Genomic DNA, 24,177 nt, shown 5'->3' with positions numbered 1-24,177 from the left:
AGCTGCCCTTTTCAAAATGTCACCCTAATCTTTTATTAGTTTAAGGAAGAAAGCAGGCTGGGATTAGCATGAAACTCGATGGGAAGAGATTAGAGGGAATAAGGGACCAGGGCTGCTCAATTCTATCTGGAGTGAATTTTAAACACAAGCATCTTGCTCAAGGAGAGTCTTGCCACCTGCATTCCCTCTTCTCCTTTCTCTTTGAAAGGAAAGCAGCATGTTGGGGGGGGGGGAGGTGTTGTTAAGGGTGAGTGAAGAGATCTAAAGGGAAATTTGTGGGGTCCCTTGGCCTTTGGACAATCACTATAAGTTCATCTCAGCCCAAGAATTGTGGCTCATGTAATAATACCAATCTTAAAGGAAGAGATAGAAATGGAACCCATATGCTTTTGCAGCAGGAAGATTATGGTGATTTTTAGGATTAATGCAGTATTTTAGAAGGAAAGGAAAGAGAAAAATGCCTCTATTTGGGTGGCATTTAATAAATATTTTTGATTAGAATCAAAGCTTGGTAAGCATACTGTTCTCAAAATCTATCTGCCATTTGAGTGCTCTTTTCATTACCTTTTATTGCTGTGCTTTCTCCTACATCTTGATTTCAGTCCTCCAAGCATAGGACTCCTGTGACTCAGGAGAGGTTTCCCAGGAATTCCCAAATCATCCCTTCTGGACATTTACTAGCTGTGTCACCCTGGGCAAGGAAGGTAGCTTTTCTGTGCCTCAGTATCCTTATACGTAAAATGAGAGCCTTGGATTCAAATTAGCAAGTATTTGTTAGACACTTACTGTGGGCCAGGCACTGTGCTAAGCACTGGGGGTTCAAAGAAAGGCAAAAACAGGCCCTGTTCTCAAAGTGCCTACAGCCTTTTTAAGTAGTAGAATTCAAGACTTCTCCCATTCTGTGATCTTACAAATACACTCTTGGGCCTGGGTCCGTAATGCTCCATGGTCAGTTTTTCCTCAGGTCTCCATAATGAACCCATTAAAGGGAACAACACTATATGAGAAGAGGGAAGAAGGAAGGCATGTCAAACATGAGTAGGGACATAGCCATGAGAGCATCAGCCTAAAAGGAACAAGTGGCATGTGGCCCAGCACTTAAAACTAGCAAACTACCCCCCCAAGATGGGTCCTCTCAGCCAGTCAGCTTTTTGTAAAAGAGGACATAAAATACCCACAATGCAAAATAAGCCTACCTCCAAGAATGCTTGGGGAGGGTTTATAACAAGATTTTAAGAGGTGAATCTGGTTTCTCCTAGTTTGCTCATCTGCTTCTGTCTGCTCATTTCTTCCTAGACTTCCTCAAGGTAATAATGGTAGCTGTTATTCCCAGCTTCCCTCTCCTCTGACACTAATTCCACCCTCTCTACCTTCCCCACCTCAGAGTTTGCCGTGTGCCCACAGGACAACTTTGGGAGTAGAGCTACTTGCAGCCCCTTCCCTTCCCTAAACTGTTTGCCAGTACAATCTGTGGCACTACAGGCCTACTTACTTACCCAGCATATTTGGCAGTGAGTGCTGGAGAAAGGTGAGCCTCTGCTGGTTTGATGTCACAAAATCAGAGTCTCAGAATTAGAAAAGGACCTCAGAGGTGATTTAGGTGATTTTAAGTCCTCCCTCTGCATGAAATAATCCATTCTGTTTGCTTGGCCCTGCCCTCAGAACATCTCTCCCACTCTGGGAAAGCCTCATATTTATTACCCTGGTAATATGATCCTGGGCAAGATATTTGATTTCCTTGGGCTTCAGTTTCCTCATCTGTAACAATGAGGGGATTGACTAAATGTTGTCTGTGGTCCATTCTGGCTCTCAATCTATGATCCCATTAAAAACGTAGAACAATATTCAATATGTGGTCCAACCAAGACAGGATAGGAGGAGGTGTATTGTTACCTAGTCTTTTCATCTTAACTTCTTTTTGGCTGTCTTGTTACACTATTGATTCTTCTGACCTTATAATCCTCTAAAACCCCAAGATCTTTTTCAGACTAACTGCTCTCTGATCAGACCTTCCTGTCTTTGTGATGGTAGAGCAGATTTTTTTTAACCTCAATATAAGGAATTTTATTTATTTCCATTAACTTTCAATCAGTCACCAACTAATTCTTAGGTATTTAATATGTACCAGAAACTCTACCATGCATTGGAGAAAAAGAAATAAATGTTATCCATTGTATTATCCATCCCTCCTACCTTGGAATGCAAATTTGATAAGGATGGAGATTGTGCCTTTTTCCAAGTCACTGAATAAAAGACATTAAATCGAACAGGGCCAAGCACAGATCCCCGGGATGCTTCACTGAATATCTCCTTTCAAGTTAACATCTAACTCTAAATCTAATCACTCCAAATCCATGTAACTATACCATTGTCTATCCTGTAGCTGTTTGTCTTTTCCACAAGAATAGCATGAAAGACTTTATTATCAGTAGCATGTTACTTTTCAGAATTAGCACAATGGTTCATTCAGGCAGTAAAGCACCCAGCCTTTTTCAAATGCTTACTATGAACCAAGGACTGTGTTCAGTGCTAGAGATACAAATACAAGCAAAGAGAAAAATAATCTCTGCCCTCAAGGGGCTTACATGCTAACAGAGAAGACAGTACATAAAAGGGAGTTAAAAAGGGAGCGAGGGATTCCTATGATGGGACAAGGTAGCTAAGTCCTAAAAGTCTGAAACACAGCTGGAATTGAATAAAGCTGGCTGGCTTAAGCCAATACCAAAAATAGAGGCCCCTGAAAAGAGCTGTCCAGTGGGAGAAGCGGTTCAGCATGGCAGATGCATATACTAGTGTGAGTCATAGTGTTAAAATCTAGAAAAAGTACAATGAGTTTAAAGTAAAGCTGAATTAAAATGTAGAAAGAGTTCCAGGTTAATAGAAAACTAGTGTTTGTGTCTTCATCTCACTCTATAAAGTTTGGAAAGTCACTTACCCAGTCTATATCTCAATTCCCTTATTTGTAAAATGAAAATACTTGTTTACCTACCTCACAAGTTCTGGAGGAGGTTCAAGAAAAGAAATACATAAGAATATGGTTTAAAAATCTGAGGCCACAGTACAAATGTAAAGGATTAATATTTGCTAAAAGAAAATGAACCTTCCCTCTCATGGCCCTGGGACAATGTTGGCCATTTTCCATTAGCTAACCAGGCACTGTCATGTTTAAGGCAAATCCTGCAGAAGTTTGCAGAAGCCCAGAAAGGCTCAGCCTTTCAACTATTTGAGCTAATGACTAGTTTCTGCATTTGGGGGGTTAGAAATCAGAAATTGCTGAGAAGGGCCACCAATGCCTCTGTCAAAGGCAGGCCTCCCCCTTCTCTAGCTAGATGCGTTTAAACCCATTCCCCCTGAGAGGTTTTAGAAGTTGCACCAACTAAAGCCTTCCCCTGCAAACAAGCAAAAAGATCCATGAGCAGTCTGTCTGTCTGACTAGAAAGGATTGAAGTTCAAGGATTTGGGTTCACACCCCATTCTGATCCTTCAAACTTGTATTACTGTGGGCCAAGTCAGTTTGCCCCTCTTGGTCTCGCTTTCTTTATTAGTAAAGTGAGATGTTTGAGCCAGATGCTCTCACGGGACCCTCTAAATTCCCCAATCCCATCAATGCTTTCTCTACTGCTTAGCTTTCAGAGTGAGGGAGCACAGAGTGTTTCTGTGTCTCTTCTGGGAGCCTCTCGGTTCATTTCACAGAGGAACATACAGCGGGAAGCAAAGGCTTGACCAAGTGGGAACTTCTGCCTAGGAGTGGTATAGTCCCTATTATTTCTAGCTAAGGACTTAAATGAACCGTTTTATTATTGATACTGCAAATCTTCAACCTTCCCTCTGTGGGCTTTCTGAGGAGGGCAGCCCCATGGGAGTCACCATTAGTCACAAGCTTCTTTGCAAATCCATTGGTAGTGCTTTAACCCTGCTGCTGGGGGAGCAGATCTGAAGTCGCTGATAGAGTGAGGGTCCTAGGACTGGGTTAGTGGTCTCCTACCCTCACTTGGCAAGGAACTGTAGGGAGGAGGAAGGAGCAGAGAAATGTGTGTGGTCCATGCAAGGAGGTGGGGGCAGAATGGAAATGTAGAAACTGTGAATGGAAGCAATAAGCATAAAGAAATCAGGGGCATACCCCAGATATGATCCATGTCCAAGGGCTGCTCTGTTTGTACGGGCCAAAACCTGATACAAAGCAAATGTTTAATAAATGCTTATGGACTTGACTTACTCTGCTTCTCCCTAACTAGTTGAGTAACCTTAAACAAATCATTTTTCTTGGTTTCCTTTTCTGTAAAATAAGGAAATTTGGTTAGTATTATTTCTTTCTAGTTTTAAGGTTTCTATCATTCAATGCAGTATTAATGGGGGTGATCAGGAATCCTTGCTGGACTGGGGTAGCCAGTAAAGAAACTTCCTTGAAAGAGACCAGAAGTCATCTCTCCTCACTCTTATAGCCCCAAAAGGAGGTGGATCCCAGCTTAGTTGCCAGTTCACTTTGGCGCAGACCCCAGGACACATGAGGACTAAGGAAGGGCCCCCATAGTCATACATGTTCTTTAAAGGGGCCAAGGCATGTGCTCCTCCTCACAAGGCCAAGGTGTGCACAGCCAGCCCAGGGAGAGGGGCCCCAGACCAGCAGATCTGGGGATTCCCTAATCACCCCTTGTCACATAAAGCACAGCCACAGAGAAAGTTATAGGGAGAAAGCAAGATGAGAAGAAGGGATGACCTGACTACCAGCGTGCTGCTTACCTCAGACCACAGCAGGCCAGATAGCACCTTAGCCATTTTAGGAGCTGAGAAAACAGCTTTAGAGATCATGTGTCTTTGTCTCTTTGCGCTAGACCAGCTCTAGAAATTAATGAAGACCGTAGTTAAGACCAAATGCTAGAGTCTGGATGGCTTGATGGCATTAAGCAATGAGCTATCCTTCCTAGGATCCGTACAGAATCATCACTGCCTGCAGAAAGCCATCTCCAGACTACCAGGTCTGGACCGATCAGACAAATAGAATAGCTCGCCACAAAGCAAGGAGTCTTCCCCACAAGATCCAAAGTTGCTCGGGACATTTTCCAGACTCATTTCTGGGTTAGACCCTCTTACTCTATTCTGTTCCCCCACCCCACCACTCCCCACCTCCGCCCCCATCCCTGGTTCCCACTAGGCAAGTTCCCTAGAACCGGTTGAGAGCAGTGGGACTCCACCACCACCACCACCACCATTACCTTTAAGAGAAATGAACTTGAGACCGAGGCAGTCTACTTAATGCTCACTACTAATCCTCCTGGGAACTGTGCAACAGTTGGGAAAAGTCCTGGCTGTGGAGTCAGATCCTACCTTTGAGGCTTACTGCCTGTATGATCTTAGGCTATTCACTTCATCTCACTGGATCTGAATTTCCCCATTTGTAAAATGAGACTAAACGGTCTCTGAGGTCCCTCCCAATGAATGGTCCTTTGTAGGATAGCCCGGATTCTTACATGTGGGCTTCTCTTACCTGTGGGGCTCTCTAACCACCTGGGATACAGAAGCAGCAGACACCTCCCAAAGCTGCCCTACTTACCTTGTGCTTCCCAAGCTAGGGGGATGATTACTTTATCTTAGAGCTTCCCAGAAAATGTCCTTTCCCAGACCTGAAACAAGGTGTGGAAGTCCACGTCCAGAATGGGGCTGGTCCTGATGATGCACTATTTTCTCCACTAACGTCCAACTCCCCACTGAGTTTATTGGTAGTGGTTCTTAATTAGCTGTACCTTAAGACAGCAAAGCCCTCTTTCTTGGTGAATCTCTATTACCATCTAGTGGTAGGAAGTTTAAGTACCCAGAGCCAGAGTTAACTAGCTAGAAAAGGAGCCCCAGCCCACCTCCCTCATCCATCCTCAGCCACTCACATTTATGGAATAATAATCCAGAACTGCAGAATCAAAGAATCATAAAATTTTATATCATGACAACTCAGCATTGTATTGAAAGTCAAACTCTTATCCAGTGCAGCAATAACAACACTATCACCTCTACAGCACCCCTGACAGGACCAGGTAATGAGGCTCTCAGTCCCTCACCAAAGCGCACCTGGTTCATACTTGCTGCTAGGCTGGTCTCATTGTAGATGGGATAGGTTTGCTTTTATATGGCACTACAAATCTCCTACCGCCCCCATCACATTACCTGGATGAATTCATATGGTGTCCAGGATTCCCAGTATGAAATCACTTTGTGATGATCTCTCATCAAAGAGTTAGAAGCGGGCCAACTCGCTGCTCAGTGGTTTTGTGTTAAGACTGTCTGCCTGCCCCTCACGCCCATCCTCAGTGCCAGGCAATCTGTGTAAGGTGCACAAGGAAGCTCGGGGTTTGAACCCTGCATCGATCTCATGCTGCCCTTGTGGCTTTATTTAGGCATCTGTGAAATTAGGGGATCCAACTAGATGATACCTGCCTAAGGTCCTGAATAGCTTTAAATCTATAATCTAGAAGTCAAAAGACTTGAATTCAATTCCCTTCTATCATATTTGTAATCTGTATGTTCCTAGATAAGTTGTTTAACTTGGATGAGATGCGGGTGCTCATTTGTTAATGAGGTTACCAATGACATCCTTGCTTCCTCACAGGGTTGTTTTATCAGATGTGTGAAAGCATTATTTATTTCTCAGACAATATGGTGGGGGCCCCAAGAGGACTGTGATTTCATCTCGGGCCAACTAACCACAGCGTGTGGACCTGAGTCTGGAGAAGGGAAAGCATCTCCCACAGCAGGAGGTCGCCTATTCAGCATCCTATATCCAGGAGGCTCCTTAGCCTCCCTGAGGGAACCTGGGTAGTGGGAAGAGGAGGGAGCTGAGAGGAAGCCGCAGGGGAAGAACAGATCACACACAGGGATTCTTGGTGGGGGGTGGGAAGGGGCATCCACAGGCTCACTCCACAACTGTGGCTTTCTGTCCTCCTACTCCTTCCAAACCACGGTCTCCAAACAGAAGCATCTGCCAAAACTGCAGCACTCTGGATCTCAGGAAAGCAGCAAGGAAGGGGGAAGGACGTTGTAAAATGTATCTTGGAACTAAAGTTGGAGAAGTGTTTGGTTTTTAATGTGCAAATATCTCCTTGTGTCTGATTACGGGTGTCTATTACCCAGAGAATCTTAAGATTATAGACTTGGAAAGACTCTAGTCTCCTTGGAAACATCCTTGATTCTCTGGTTATCCAACCTCTGATCAAACATCTACAGTGATGAGGACTCACTAGCTCCCAAAGCAGCTGATGGCACTCTGTCTGTTTTTGTGACAATGTCTTTTTTTATAACTGTGTGCGGTATATGTATTGTATGTGCATCTCTGTGATTGGCTTTATTGTGTATTTGTATGTGTATTAGGCAGGAGAGAGAATATTTATGGATACATGTGAATGTTCACATAAATATTTAAGATTAGGAATTAATGATAATCCCTGTCTTCTACCACACTTTCAACATTTTTTCAGAACCTTGCCACTCTTCCATTTATTTTCCTGCTTCTGTTTTGCGTTACTAAGACGCTCCTTAAAATAAAGCCTTTACAAAAATAGCAGATTTGAAGATTTGGGGGTCCAGCTTTTATCAAATGACTTTCTTAGAGAAAATTACTAATGACTTACCAAAGAAGTCTTAGTCTGAGTTAGGTAATGCTGATCACAAGTGTCTGTGGCAACCATTTTAAGGGCATTGACTACCTTTTACACCTAAGCTATCCCAAATTCGATTTAATTCAATTCACTGTGTGTTTATTAAGGCCTCCTGTGTGGAAAAGTTTTTACCATATTCCTCTCTTAGGGAAGGTCAGGATAATGAATTAGCATTTGTTCCCAAATCTATTCTCTAATCATCCAGTTTCAGGAATTTAAAAATTTAGATTTGTACCTTGGAAAAGGCAAGGCAATAAACATTTTTTTAAGCATTTACTTGGTTCCAGGCACCATGAGAATGCTGAGAATATAAATCCAAGCAAAAGAAAGATGAACCCTGCCTTTAAGGAGCTTAGAAGAGAATACATAGAAGGGAACTAGTGAAGGTTTTCCCCCCACAGGAGCTGGGTATTCCAGAGTGAGAAGGTACCAAATTATGGAAGAAATCACAGGGTGAGAAGACAATGGAGGCAAAAAAGAAAGTTTTGTTGGGGTCAAAATGAACCTGAATTTTACTGCAGAAAGAGCACCAAGCTAGTAGTGAGAAGATCCATTTCTTCATCTCTATAAACTGTACAAACTTAGGGAAGTCATTTACCCAAGCTGTACCTCAGTATTCTTATCTCTAAGTGGAAATCCTGTAATACCTGTCTACCTGCCTATGAGCTGTGTGGGAAGAGCCAGTGAGATAATAAATGTAAATGTGCTTTGAAAAAGCTGAGAACACAAAGCAAATGTAAAAGATTAGTACCTGCTAAAAAGAAGTGAACCTTTGTCTTCTTGTCCCTGGAGCACTACATAATTACTTTCCATTTGTTTACCTGGTACTGTCACATTTGAGGGAAGTCCTTTAAAAGATTGGCAGCAGAGAGGTTCACCCTCTGGATTGTTTGAGCTGATGACCAATTTGTTACTCTGGGGTCAGAAATCAAAAACTGGACCTGGAGTAGCCATTGACGCCTCCACCTAAAGCATGGTTCTCCCTTCTCTAGCTGGACTCCCACCAGCCAACTCCCCCTCATAGTTTTAGAGGTTGTTCCAACTTGACTCCTCCCCTGCAAAAGGCTGAATGAGACCCAAGCAGGTTCTCTGCCTGGGCAAATGCCAAGGTAAAAAAAACCTTGAATTGGAATCTAAGGACTTGGATTCATACCCATGTGAGGCAAACAATTGGGAATTTCCTAGCCTTTCTTGGGCGAAAGAAATGGATGAACAGGCAAAGGTAAGTGTCATTTCCCTCAAACAAATGCAAAAAAAGACCAAACTCCAAACTTTTTCCCTATCCAGCAGCACGCATATACTAAGTGCTTAATAAATACTTGTGTTGGTTAACGTATCGGATCAGTTTAAGAACTCATCAGTTAAGGTGTGTAAGGGATGGATCGTAGGAAAAGCGCACTGGCCCGGCGTCCCAGTGTACGGGTTTTGCCACTGCAGAGTCTTAGCTGCTTCCTCATAACTCTCTCTTGTTTTTATCCTCTTCCCTCCTGGTCCTTCTCTAACCCAGTGTGGAGACTGTGAACGATGGGCAGTTTCACAGCGTGGAGCTTGTGGTGCTGAACCAGACCTTGAACCTGGTGGTGGACAAAGGCACACCCAAGAGTTTGGGCAAACTCCACAAACAGCCGACAGTTGGCACCAATACTCCCCTCTACATTGGAGGTAAGAGCCTCAGACTCTGACTGCCCGAGAACCGCCTTCCTCGGCTCCCCATCTCTTCTCTCTCCCAGAACAGCCCTCTGAATCAAAGTCTCTTAAACCGCCGGTCCCGACACTGAATGTGAGTCACCCCAAAATGGCAGCAGGGATAGTGACCAAACAATTCTGGCAGCATTTCCCATGTTACATCATGTGACTTCATTCAGTGCAGCTTCGGTCATAAATACACAACATGCATTTTTCACTGCGCATACATGAGCGCTTCCAGAAACACTTTGACTCTGATTCAAGATGGAATTTAACAAAAACTTCTCAGATGAGAAGGAGTCACAAGAGGAAAAAGTTTGAGAGTCTCTGGTCCATATCAGAGCAGAACCATTCCCAGGAAGTCAAGCCCCTAGACAGAGGGTCCAGTGGTTCAGGCCCCTGCGGTTTCTTCCCTTTCAGAAAAAGGATTGTTACCTGATTTTAATATATTACAATACAAAATGTATGTATTAATATAAAATCCTTGCAAGTACAGATTGTTTCTTTATGCACATATGGGAAATATATGGAATATACATATAGACGTAAAGTGCTTTGCCATTTCTTTCTCCAGCTCATTTTATAGATAATGAAAATGAGAAAAATAGGTTTAAGTGACTTGTTAGGATTAAGTCAATAAGTGCCAGGTCAGATTTGAATTTAGGAAGATGAATTTTCCTGATTCTAGGTCAAGTACTCTATCTACTGCGCTCCCTAGCTGCTATATATATGTACATATCTACATATGTATATATAGATATAACTATGTATGTGTCTGAATATATATACACACATGCACATATATGAGTATGTATAGGTAATAGGTACATATACATTCATAAGTCCCCATATCCCCACTGACTGACCCAAAATAGACATTTAATACATGCTTACTATTGATTGATTAATTGAATAGCCCTAAGCACTGGGGATACAAATACAAAAAGCAAAGGCATTCTGTGGAGAGGGGGTAAGGAGAAAGGAAAGGGGGCAAGGCCTCTGGCCAAAAGGAGAAGATACCAGAATGGAACATGACTGAGACTTTTCCTGAAATAGTAGTCTAGGAGAGGCAAGCACCAATCAGTTGAGTAGGATCTTACAATAAGTGTTCCTCTAGGGCTGGAAAGCTGTTTCCAAGGAGGAGAAGGATAGGAACATTCTGGGATAAATATAAAGTTTAAACAAAACAGTCTCTGCCCTTAGGAAGTTTATAGTCTTAAGAGATTACCCCCAAGCGCCCTCAAGATATGCACCAGGGTGTCCCTCAGACTTACTCCAGATATGTCCAGTTGCCCTTTGGAAAAGAATATTCTACCATTCCCCCAAATCATCCATGCTTCCAGCTGCCCTTGTTCTGATTCCAGCAACTATCAAAAGTAATGACATAAGACCAGATCACTTCTGCACTTCCCATGAAGATAGTGAGATAATGAGCCTGGCAGGAGCTGGCTTGGAGGGCAGTAGAAGAAAAAGACATCTTAGGGATCCACATGTGCCAAAATGTTTGTGCAGCCCTTTTTGTAGTGGCCTGAAACTGGAAACTGAGTGGATGCCCATCAGTTGGAGAATGGCTGAATAAGTTGTGGTCTATGAATGCTGTGGAATATTATTGTTCTGTAAGAAATGACCAACAGGATGATTTTAGAAAGGCCTGGAGAGACTGACATGAACCGATGCTGAGTGAAATGAGCAGAACCAGGAGATCATTGTATCTAGCAACAACATTTACAATGATCAATTCTGATGGACGTGGCTCTTTGCAACAATGAGATGATTCAGGTCTAGCAGTTGTTCAGTGATGAAGAGAGCCATCTATACCCAGGGAGAGAACCATGGGAACATAGTGTGGAACACAACATAGCATTTTCACTCTTTCTGTTGATGTTTACTTGCATTTTGTTTTCCTTCTTAGATTTTTTTTTTCTTTCTAGATCCAATTTTTCTTGTGCAGCAAGATAACTGTATAAATATGTATACATATATTGGATTTAACATATATTTTAACGTATTTAACATGTATTGGACTACCTGCCATCTAGGGGAGAGGTTGGGGGGAAGGAGGGAAAAATCTGGAATAGAAAGTTTTGCAAGGGTCAATGTTGAAAAATTACCCATGCATATGTTTGTAAATAAAAAGCTTTAATTAAAAAAGAAGAAGACATCTTGTTTTCACCCTGGTAGTTAGTAAGCTTTCTATTTCAGAAGCAATGTCAGATTGAGATTTTCAACTAGAATCTTGATAATTGAACTAACTGCTAAATTCAGTTTCTGCTTTCTCCAGCCCTTTATATTCTGGCTACAAAGGCCTCATGGAATAGCAGAAAGCACATGGGCACAGGGGTTTTGAAGTCAGGAAACATGGATTCTAATCTCAGGTCTAACACTCAATATAAAGTCTTTGATAAGTCTCCAAACATGAGATTACTTCTTTGTACAATGAAATTAATGCCTCTCTCATCTACCTCAGGGGTCATTTGGGAGAATGAATTAAGACAGTACAGTGGTACCTCAGTGCTCACCAGCTTCAAAACTCTTTGAATTCTGTATTCATAGTATTTCAGGCAGAAAAAAATGCTGCAGTATTTCATGCTTACTTGGCACTCATGGAACTTGGTGGTTGTCTTGGTTAACCAGTAGGGATGCGAGTTTGGCCGGGAATACTGCCCAGCAGTTGCCCTCAGGGGTGGGCAGCTCCCTCCTCCCCCAGGGACAGCTGCTATGTGCCGGACTGGCAGGTTGGAGCCCCTAACATCAGGACTGGCAGGTTGGCTAGCAGGTTGTGGGGCAATTCCTACAGGATGACGTGGCTGCATCATGTAATCTCGCAGCTCCCACAACACTGGTACTGGAAGGAGTGGGAGCCCAGGCAGACATGGCAGTATCCAAGACTCCTTGTAGCCCCGAACCCTAGGTTGTGGCCAGAGCCCTGAGCAGTGGAGGCTGCTGAAACTTACCCTCCACATCTAGCACCCCCTCCCCTGAGGAAGCTTGGATGATATAAGGTAGAGGAGAGAGCACAAAGGTCACTGTTCCTCCCAGAAAGTGACTTGGGTCAAGAAGAGAGGAGCCTGGCTGGGCTGGGCTGCCTTGTTTCTCCATGGCTAGAAAGCTCCACTTGCCCTTTTGGGGAATTGGGTAGGAATGGTTAGCCTACAGATTTGAAATGTGTCTTTATGGGAAATATTCATTTAATACTCATTTTTTGCCACTGGTAGTGCCTTCTGGAATCAATTAAGGATCAATTAATTACTGAGGTACCATTGTCAATGCAGAAAGACTTTGGAAGATAGAATACAATACAGTGACAGGGAATTGTAGAAGCAGCCAGATTACTCAGATTTGAGAATTAGCCCCCAAGTAATGAAGAATAAACCATACAAATAAATATGGCTTAGGGTGAAATGGGTTTGGTGGTTTAATTGGGGATCCTTTCACCACAGCATAATTCTGAGTAAGAAAGGAAGCATGGATTAGTGGATGAAGAGCAGGTTCCAAAGCCAAGAAAATCTGAGATTTAGTTCTGTTTCAAACATATACTGATGATGTGACTCTGGTACTTCCTAAAACTATAAATTTCAGAGAAAATGTGAATATTCATTAGGAAGGAGGAGTTTCCTCATCCGGGACTTTGCTTTAACAATGAAATCCTAGGTTCAATTTATTACTCGAGTCTTGGGACTGAAGGAGCTGGGACCAGGTGTAAAGGAGCTATATTTCTGTTCCAGGAATACCCACCAGCACCGGCCTCTCAGCCTTGCGCCAGGGCACAGACCGAACCCTAGGGGGCTTCCATGGCTGCATTCATGACGTTCGCATCAATAACGAGCTCCAGGATTTCAAGGCCCTGCCCCAACAGTCCCCAGGCGTCTTCCCTGGCTGCAAGTCATGTACCATCTGCAAGCATGGCATGTGCCGTTCTGTGAAGAAGGGCAGTGTGGTCTGCGAGTGCCACCCAGGCTGGACAGGGCCTCTGTGCGACCAAGAAGCTGGAGATTCCTGCCTTGGCCACAGGTGAGTCTCTTGGAGACCAGGTGCACTGGACCTGGCACACACTCTCCCCCGAGTTCACAGTTCTGCCTCTCTCCCTGCCTGTGTAAGATCCTCACCCCTTCCCCTCTTCAGGGTTCTTAGGCAGACAAGAGAAGAAAGGTGAATAGTGGAGAGAGACAGAGAGATAGAGACAGAGACAAAATGAACAAATTAATGAATGATGCTCTGATTTTATTGGAAAATACTGAGGTTAGAATTCAGAAAAATCTAACCAGATGGTTATAAACAAATTATGACTAATGAGGTTAATTCTTTAATGCAAGGACTAAAAATTATCTGTCCAAATGAATATTATCTCTTTCAAAGCAGTCTTTTGAAGAACACCTGGAAAAGACAAATATTTATTCAAAGATTCCATGGCACATTCTTTCAGATAGATACATATGAATATATATGTACATATGTTTATACATATACACATAGTCACTCAGTGATGGCAAAATGTCATCCTTTTAAAATGGATTGAATATTAGGAAATAACCAGAAGTCATTCAGAGCCCAAGGCTAGTGAATCAAGATAGGCAAAATGAAGAATTCCAGATCTAAGTTTAAAAACTCATTAGACCAGATACCTTTGTGACTTTTAAAATGGCTTTGCAAAAATAATAATAATAATAATAATGGCTTTGCAAAAAAAAACTGCAGAAAACTTCTCTAGTGCTATTGAAAAATAAGAGAGACACATATAGAAGTTATTTTTTATGACCATGAAAATTGTATAACAGATATGCAAGGCTGCTTCAGAATTTAAGGGCGGGGGAATCATTAACAATAAAAAATGTAGACAATAACAAAAACTTTTTTAAAAACATGATTACATGAATAGATGTTAAAAAATTATAAAAGCCAACATTCATTCATGATATAAAAAAAAAAAAAAAAAACCAACTAGGAAGTAATGGAATATCAGAATTTTTCCTTGACACAGTAAAACATATTTACCTTAAGCCAAGAACCAACATAATATGCAATGTACAAATATTAGGAATATTTCCACTAGCATAAGTACAAAATAAGATTTCTGCTTCCAGTGCTTTTATTTGACATACTACTAGAAATTCTAATAATTTCAATAAAACAAGAAAAATATATTACAGGTATTAACACTGGAAGAAGTCAAATATAGAGATCAAAATATTATTTGCAAATATCATGATGATATAACTACAAAATTTGACTGTTTCAAGAAAAAAAATAGTGAGGCTAATAAATGAGTTCATCAAGGATCTGGTATATAAGATTATCAGAAAATCATAATAATTATTGTCTATAATAAATAAATAAAGACTAAGAAAAAAACTTCACAAAAAGGAACCGTTTGTACAAAAACAACAAAAATATTTCAGAATTATCCTACCTAAAAATACACATGATCTGCAAAAGAATGGCTTGAAAAATAATGACTGAAGTAAAAGAAGATTTAAATAATTGCTGGGGCATCCAATGTTCATGAATGACTAAGATTAAGATAGAATGAAAATACCCCAAACTAATGTATATATTTAATGCAATATCAATTAAAATATCAAGGAATTTCCTTATTAAATAAAAGGGAAAAAAAACAATTTTCCATTATGTGACAGAAACAAGTTTCTGTAATATTAAGAATAGAAGTTGGGGGGCATACAGGGAACTAGTAAAGAGTATCTTACACTTCCAAATTATGATGCATATTATAAAGAGGTTATCAGAACTATGTAATATCTAAAACAAACAATAGATTAGTCAGTAGATCAGTAGTATCAGTAGGATAGGATAATACAGATATCTAACTAAATATGTATAAATGTATAATATTTGTATGTATATATATAAATATGTATAAATTATAATATTTGTATGTAATATATAAATATGTATAAATGTATAATATATAGTGTTTGATAAACCTAAAAGAAGTAAAATAATGTAAAAATTTTTTAAAATAAAATCTGAGAGAAAATTATTATGTGATGTGCTGGAAAAATAGGTAGTAATTTGGTAAAAAATGGATTTAGACGACTAGCTTATATTTTTATATCTGAATAAATTACGGCTAAATGATGGACAAGCATAAAAGAAAACTATTTTTAAAAAATGAAAGAAATGTTCTTATCTCCATGAAGGGAGATTATTTTTTTTCCTAATCATTAAAATTAAGTTAGAGTATTTATCAAAAAAATCATTATATTTAAAAGAAAAATATCAGATTGAGGAAAATATTTATGGTAAGTTTAGTGGATAAAAAATTGACTGTTAAAGATGAACAGTACACATGGTGAGAAGACAATTTTCAAAAGAAGAAATAGATTGTAATTTTTTTGAGGAAAAAAAAGCTACAACTTTACTAATAACTAGATATACAAAGAGAGAGAGAAAGGAAGGAGGAGAGATTCGTTCAAGATTTTCGTAGCAGATTCATATGTAACGATAAAAATATGGAGAAAGCCAAACTATCTTGTAGTATAGTGCCTGGCACATAGATAGCATGCTCTTAATAAATGCTTATTCACTGACAACAGCAGGGGATAAGTTAATATTGTGCCATTAAGATGTAAAAACTTGAGGAATACAAAGAAATCTGGGGAAAAAAATCTTTATAAAATAATACAAAATTAAGACAGAACTAGAAGACTAAAGAAGGGGCAGCTAGCTGGCACAGTGGATAGAGCATTAGCCCTGAAGTCAGAAAGACCTGAGTTCAAATTTGCTCTAAAATTTGACACTTCCTAGCTGTGTGACCCTGGGAAAGTCACTTAACCCTAATTGCCTCAGGGAGAAAAAAAAGACTAGAGGACACAATAAGAGTATGTATAGGAGAAAGCAGAGAAGAAAAAATAAAATCCTGACTAATTGTTGAGAAATTTTGTACATTGACATGACACTGTTGAAATGTAGGTAGTTGCAATGCAGGTTTAAGTAACTGCACTGTTCAGTATTAAGTTTTACTAACCCTTTTTGTTTTAAAGAACAGAAGGTATTCTCATATACAAGTTGGGGGAAGCAGTTAGGCACCCCGGTTACAAAGGAACTAATTCTAATACCTAAGAATTTCACCATAGCCACAAAAGTGTTTCCTGTTTAAGGAACTCTTAAAGCTTCCTTGTGCTTCCTTTGGTTTAAGGCTTGTCCTTGTAAGCGAGGGTTGAACAGTGTGCTCTTTGAAAGTGCTCCTGAACTGAATGGATGTCCATCAGTTGGAGAATGGTTGAATAAATTGTGGTATATGAAAATTATGGAATATTACTGTTCTGTAAGAAATGACCAACAGGATGATTTCAGAAAGGCCTGGAGAGACTTACACAAACTGATGCTGAGTGAAATGAGCAGGACCAGGAGATCATTATATACTTCAACAACAATACTATATGATGACCAGTTCTGATGGACCAGGCCATCCTCAGCAACGAGATCAACCAAATCCATTTCTAATGGAGCAGTAATGAACTGAACCAGCTATGCCCAGAAAAAGAACTCTGGGAGATGACTAAAAACCATTACATTGAATTCCCAATCCCTATATTTATGCACACCTGCATTTTTGATTTCCTTCACAAGCTAATTGTACAATATTTCAGAGTCTGAATTCTTTTTCTACAGCAAAATAACGTTTTGGTCAGGTATACTTATTGTGTATCTAATTTATATTTTAATATATTTAACATCTACTAGTCATCCTGCCATCTAGGGGAGGGGGTGGGGAGGGTGGGGGGTTAAGAGGTGAAAAATTGGAACAAGAGGTTTGGCAATTGTTAATGCTGTAAAGTTACCCATGTATATATCCTGTAAATAAAAGGCTATTAAATTTAAAAAAAAAAAAAAAAAAAAAAGTGCTCCTGACTCACTTGACCTACAAAGGGCCCGGCTGGTGCTAACCCATACCTCTTCTCTCCTTCCCAAACCCCATCCTTCCCAGGTGTGTCCATGGAAAGTGTGTGGCTTCGGGCTCCACATACACATGCAGGTGTGCCGAGGGCTACGTGGGAGCCTCATGCGACCAGAGGAACGACTCAGTCAGCCCCTGCAGGGACTTCAAGTGTTTCCATGGCCAGTGCCGCATCTCTGAAAGGGGGCAACCCTACTGCGAGTGTGAGCCCAGCTTCAGCGGGGAGCACTGTGAACGAGGTGGGCTGTCCTTGAGTCCCTGGGATCTGAGAGACAGTCCTTAATAAGGAATAGGGGATGGGGAGAGCATCATTCCAGAGGCCCTGACCTACTCTGCCTAGATAGATGAGGGTGATCTCTTTTGTATTTAAATCTTTTTTAAAACGAATTATTATGACTCTTGTTTTTACATCACCTTTATTTTCCACTGTATCTATCCCCACCGCACCCCTCCCTTGTAATAAAGGACAAAATAAGAGAAAGAAAAATAGTTTAGCAAACCAAGCATCCAAGCAAAAATCTCTGACTTATATGCAATATTCCACACTCATGGGCCTTCCCTTCCTCAAAGAATTGGGAAGAGGTGTCTTTTCATATTGCTTTGTGGCCAGACTTGGCCATTATAGTTTCACAGAATTCCATTTCAGTTGTTTTATTATTGGTGTTCTTTTCATTTACTTTGTTATAGACATGTACATATTGTTTTCCTGGTTCTGCTTATTTCACTTGGTATCAGATTATATTTATATATGTATATATACACACCCCTACTTCTATCAATTCTTACAGCACAATAATAATCCATTACAGTTAGGACCTTAAATTGGTTTGTCCATTCCCCAATCAATGGGTGTCCACTTTGTTTTCCTTTCCTTGGCACTTCTTCAAGAGTTGGAGATCTTTGTAAATTGTTTAAAATCCCACTTAAAAGCTAGCTTCAGGATCTAAGGTTTCACTGCCCATGGAAGCACTAGAAATATCTGGGTATTAGGTAGCCTCATAAAGATATAATAACTTAAGAATTCCTTCAAGAGACATTTATCAAGTTCCTGATTTATGCTTTAGATACATAAAAGTGAATTCTTTGGGATCTTAAAATTTACAAACAAAAAAAAATAACAAAATCAACAACAAAAAATCATAAATAAAATCAAGAACCTAGCCGAATAAGACAGCTATTGAAAAAACTTTGCTGAGTAAGAATGAATCTTCATTTGTGAGATGCCCACCTTGAGGAACCAACTTATATAACATCTCTTGGTCCAGTTCCAACTGCCATCAATCCTGTCAGAATCTGACAGTTGATCAGGTTCTCTGTCCTTCTGGAAGATTCTATCATTTCATCTTTGTGTGTTCTTTCTACCAAAACAGACCAGAATGCATCTCTGTGTGAAGATATTATTTTCAAGTCATTGTAGCCAGTTTAATGTGTGATCAAGGCTCCCGGTGAAGTCTCTCTGAAGTTAAGCCCTAGTTAGAGACTTTCTGTGTGGGATTCCTCATGAGATCTTCAAGGGTCACTCCCACTCCATGACAAAGCATCAGAATAGCATGTTCTCCTTAACAGTAAATTGCTTCTTTTGATTGGTGCCCCTGATGAGCAAAACTAACTTAGAGGTATCCGGTATCCTCTCTTTCTAAAATTGCCCTCTCTTTTTTTAAGATACGCTTTGTCTCCCAGAAACTCTGACTGCTTCCAGAGGGCCCATTTTTCTTCCGTCCAGGCTCCCTCTGCTAAGAGCAGAGCCAGAGCCCTAGATACCATCCATTCTTAATACCTAGCAGAGAGGGAGTATAGTATAGGGAATAGGGTTGCTAGGATTGGAGTCCCAAAGACCCCGGGTTCAGCTCTTTCCTCTGACACTTAGGAAGTATATGATGCCAGACAGACTACTTTATAACCTCTATGTTTCCTAGGCAATCTGCATTGCTGGAGGGAATTCTTTACATCTAAGGAATTCTCCAGTACATCACAGATTATTTGTATAGATAATGCAAAATTGTGCTTTAAGAAAAAATTTAACTCTTCTCTCCCGTCTTTGGGGAGAGGGGTTATAGGAGTGGAACATGGTATTCAGTGCCAGATTGATGTGGTAGTTTTGTCAAACTGATATTTTTTTCCACCTCTTTCTTCTTTATTCATCGGTTCACTAGACAGGGGAGTGAAGAGGGCTATATGAAATGAAAATGATATAAAAGATGTCAATGAAAATAAGATTTTCATGAAAATTATTTAGAAAAAAAGGAGAAAACTTTTTTTTTCTTTTTGACTTGATTTTTCTTGTATAGTATGATAAATGTGGAAATGTGTATAGAAGAATTGTACATGTTTAACATATATTGGATTACTTGCCATCTAGGGAAGGGGGGTGAGGGAAGGAAGAGAGAAAAATTTGGAACACAAGGTTTTACAAAGGTGAATGCTGAAAACTATCTTTGCATATATTTTGAAAATAAAAAGCTATTATTTTTAAAAATAAATAAATTGGAATCACTATATTTAAAAAGGGAGAAAATCTGTATTTAAACACACTTAATGGAATTTGAGTTTCATGTCCTCAGATACTGTTCACAAATCCCTTCTCAATGCCATGATTAGGCTACTGACTCCATTTTACTTTGATTGTCAGATTGAGCTTAAAAGCATAGGAGGCCCTGGTTGTCTGGCGACAGGCAACTTGGTTGAAAGGTGAGGCAGAAGATGTGCACCCTGCTTCCCACCAATGGCAATTACCACCCCCAGGCATACCACCTGTCTCCAGAAAAGAATGTACAGAGCTTCAGTGTCATTTCAAAATTTTTCTCAAACCTGTCTGGCCAGCCTGACCAAGCTTGTGCCCGCCTCCTTTGTCCCTACAGAGCACCCATGCCAGGGGGAGGTGGTTCGAGAGGTGATCCGCCGGCAGCAGGGCTATGCGTCATGTGCCACAGCCTCTAAGGTGCCCCTGATGGAATGTCGCGGGAGCTGCGGCTCCCAGTGCTGTGTTCCCACACGCAGCAAGCGGCGGAAATACGTCTTCCAGTGTACAGACGGCTCCTCATTCGTGGAGGAGCTGGAGAGACATGTGGAGTGTGGGTGTCAAAAATGTTCCTAATCCGTCTCCCCCAAGTCTCCACCACTGTGAGGAGGCAGAGATTGCCAGACATCGGCTCAATGGGGATGTCAAGCATGGGACTTTGTTACTTTGAGTGAAGAGGAAGAAGAGAAATATTAAGTATATTGTAAAATAAACAAAAAATAGAACTTATTTTTATTATGGAAAGTGACTATTTTCATCTTTTATTATATAAAATATCACACCATTTGAGTATATGTATCATATAGTGAGTTATTTTTACTGAGGTTTTTGTTTTGTGTTGTTGTTGTTTTTTTAACAGTTGTTTAAAATTTTAAGAAAATGACTAATAAAAAATTTTTAAAGGATAATAAAGAAGTCATAGCCTACCCAAGAAGTAGGGGAAATTTTATGTGTTTATACAACAGAACCATGTCAGAAGAGACCCAGGCAATACTGAAGTTCTGGGTGGGAACTATATAGGAAAACAGAAGGGGAAAAAAAAAATCTTTCCCTTCCTTCCTTCCTTGCTTGCTTGCTTCCTTCCTTCCTTCCTGAGAACCACCTAGATCCCAGGAGAAACCATACTAACAGTGCTCCCTATTCATCTATTATCTAGATATTCTCCTGAGTTTTTTCCTGATCTCGCCCTTTCTATTGCTTGTATTCTGATTTGGTCTCAGGCCTTTCCTTCAACTCCTCACCTCATCTATAGATCCCAACATTCAAGTAGATCCAAGAGGCAGGGTAGCTTGATATCCCTTTCCCACCAGATGTAGATTATTCCCTGTTTCAAGCCATAGGCCTAATGGACACTGTCGATCTGTACTAATTAAATCAATCAACAAGCATTTATTAAATGCTATGTATCAGGCACTGCACTAAGTAACCACTAGAGATAAAAAGTTAGAAGAAATTGTGGGTCATGGGGCCTTAGAGCATCTTTCTGAGGACTTGCTAATCATCCGTTCTGTTCAAGTCTCCCCAAAGAGCTCTGTGCCAGGAGGCTAGAGCCAGCCTCCTCTGTTTCACATACTGGAGAGGAGGCAGCCTATGTGGTTGGTATGGTACAGAAATACCATAGAATTATAGAACTTTATAGCTCTTTTATTCCAACGCCTTCATTTTACTAGAGAAATGTCAACTAAGGAACCTGAGGGCCACAGAGGGAGAGTAACTCGCTCATAATCACACAGCTAGTTAGCAAAAGAACCCAGGAGCTGGAACCCAAATTTCTAGATGCATGATGCTTTTTCCTTTGCCAATTGACAGAGTAACTAGAAAGAACATAAAATTCCCCTTTTTACTTACATACACGCTCCTTTCTTTTCTCTCACATCTGTCAAATTTTTTCTATCATAGATCCAAGAAACTACCTGAAATGACTAGGAAAATGCTATCCCTGGGGTACTCAGCTATGTTTCTAGTTTGGCTAGATCAGCCATGTGACAGATCCTCTGAGAAGGTTAACAAGAGGTATCAGGCAACTTTGGGGTTAAGCAATTGGCCCAGATCCCAGATCCTGAAGCAGATCATCTTTAAAGGCTATTTTTCTCTGTCTCAGTAACTAGTTCTAATATAAAGAAAGGGGAAAAAGATATCTTATAACAATTATATAATGGTGCCAATGCCCCATATGAATTTGTGTTTTGTTTTTTATTAATGGACTGTCATATTCTGATGTCATTTTAAATAAATGCTTGGGTTACAGAGGGGCCATCACATGCTCTGATGAATACTGTGACTTAGGACCATTTTATAGTGTGGTTTTCTTATTAATCTTATTCTTTCCTCATCCTGGAGCTTCTGAATTGGTTTGTTTTCTGAGGCTAAGGCTGTTCCCCCTTTGGCAACCCTGGTATATAAAAGAATCAGGAGGATATTGATTGCTTGGCTCCGAGACGAGGGAATTGGGAATTGTGGCTGGCTATTAGGAAAGAAAGCTCATGCCCAAAGCAAATGAAATATCCAAGGAGCCTGTCTTCTTGGTCTGAGAGACTTCATCTGCCCACCATAGAGATATGCACACAGTGTGACTAGAGTAAGGAGTAGAAGAGGACAAAGGGACATACTTAATGAGGAGGAAGTTTGTGGTAGGAGTAGTTTGGAGAGATGGGGAGCTGAAGAGAAAGCTAGAAGGATAGGTTATGGCCAGATTCTAAAAGACCTTGAATGCTAAGGAGTTTTTTGTTGGGGGGCTGGAGTGGGAATGGGGGGGTATCTGCAATATTTTCTTGTGCCTAATTAAATACATTTTAAATTCCCCTCTGATCTTGGAGTGGGTGATTCATTAAGATAGTTCATTATTCAAGCCTCGGATAACTTTATGGGCAGGAGGTCTTGTATATTCTCATTTGTCACTGACGTCCTGCAGACTGGACCATGCTAAAAGATGCCCAGTGCTCACTGGCATAAGCTCTAGGACTAGTCCAAAGTGAGCAAGGATGTACACACAGACAGTGGCTAGCCCCCCTTCATTGTATTGGAAGGGAGATTTTTGAAAAGCATCCATGTCCAGGGCTAGAGGGCACACAGGAAAACTCCAAGCTTCCAAAGGCTTCAGCTTAAATTCTAAAGGTCGTTTCCCAACACCGTGGCAGATGATCTTATTTTAATTTAATTTAGCTCTATTCAGTAAACATTTATTAAATGTCTTCTATTTGCAGAGCACACATTGCGGTACTAGGAGAGATAAAAAAATTAAATAAAAACATGGCTTTTGTCATTGAGATTAAAGAAACACAGATAACATGTCAAGTCCCTGAAAAATGAAAAAGGGTTAAATGAGTTCTAAAGGAGGGAATTATAACATGAGGTTTCATAAAGGTAGTCTGGCATAGTGAAAAAAGAGCAGAATTTTGAGTTGGAGGACTGGATTTGAATCTCAGATCTGACACATTAGCCAGTATAACTTTTGGCAGTCATCATGAGACCCAATTACAGGCAACTGTCATTGATCTGTACAGGTAATTCCAGGCCTAGACCTTATGATGCTAGAAAAGGTATTTGAGCTGGGCTACAAAAATAGGGGAAATTTCAATTGGGGGAAAGATAACATTCTACAGTTTAGGGAGAAGCATGAGAAAAAAATCTAAAAGTTAGAGAATACAAGGGGTACACAAGAGAGGATGGGAAGATGGCAAATTGCCCAGTTTACATAGAACATTGAGGGAATAGAGGATAGTATGAGAAAAGAATGAAAAAGTACAATGATTGTCAAGATGATAGAGAGCTGGAACACCAGTTAGAGTCTAAATTTCACTCAGTTTAATAGGGAGCCACTGGAGAGATTTGAACATAGGAGTGATATGACCCATTTCTATGAATAAGTAAGACTAATGTCTTGCAGAGTTTTGTTTTTTTTTCTGTTGAAGCAGGACCCCTGATCCTACTGAACCTAAATGCCAGAAGCTGGAAAAGGACATTAGTTAAGAGCCCTACAGACTAATCCTATAGGTCAATTGTTTTCAAACTTTTTCATTTTAGGATCTCCTGATATTTTAAAAACATCATTAAGAACCAAAAAGAGTTTTTATTTATATGGGTGGATTTCTATTGACATTAACTATATCAGAAATTAAAACTGATCATTTTAGAAAATATTAATTCATTAAAAATAAGCCCATGATGTTTATATAACATTTTTATAAAAAATAACTTTTCAAAAGCAAAAACGAATGAGAAGAGGCATTGTTTTACATATTTTTTAAATTTTCTTTAATGTCTGGCTTAATAGAAGATAGTTGAATTCTCATATCTGCTTTCTGCATTCAATCTGTTATGTTGTTTTCATTAAAGTATATGAAGAAAATACAGCCTTCCACAGATATGTATTTTGAAAAGGAAGTAGTATTTTAATAGACAAATGATGTCTTAAT

The 24,177-nt window shown here is 40.2% G+C and overlaps 1 protein-coding gene across 5 annotated transcripts in view; it reads left to right on the top strand.

Moving 5' to 3' along the window:
* SLIT3 (slit guidance ligand 3) overlaps nt 1-23,902 on the top strand; it is a 772,326-nt gene extending 748,424 nt beyond the window's left edge. For 4 of the 5 annotated variants that reach the window (XM_031949421.1, XM_031949420.1, XM_031949423.1 and 1 more), the window contains 4 exons: nt 9,151-9,305; nt 13,055-13,340; nt 17,275-17,483; nt 20,103-23,902. In XM_031949421.1, coding sequence (XP_031805281.1) covers nt 9,151-9,305; nt 13,055-13,340; nt 17,275-17,483; nt 20,103-20,338 — 886 coding nt within the window. In that variant the 3' untranslated portion in view covers nt 20,339-23,902. The other variant, XM_031949422.1, reaches the window with a different exon arrangement.
* Nucleotides 23,903-24,177: the final 275 nt, after the last annotated feature.

The sequence above is a fragment of the Sarcophilus harrisii genome, chromosome 2 (genome assembly GCF_902635505.1).
Source record: "Sarcophilus harrisii chromosome 2, mSarHar1.11, whole genome shotgun sequence".
NCBI classification, from domain to species: domain Eukaryota; kingdom Metazoa; phylum Chordata; class Mammalia; order Dasyuromorphia; family Dasyuridae; genus Sarcophilus; species Sarcophilus harrisii.
The sequence above is the reverse complement of the archived record's forward strand: the minus strand, read 5'-3'. Positions and strand labels throughout refer to the sequence as shown.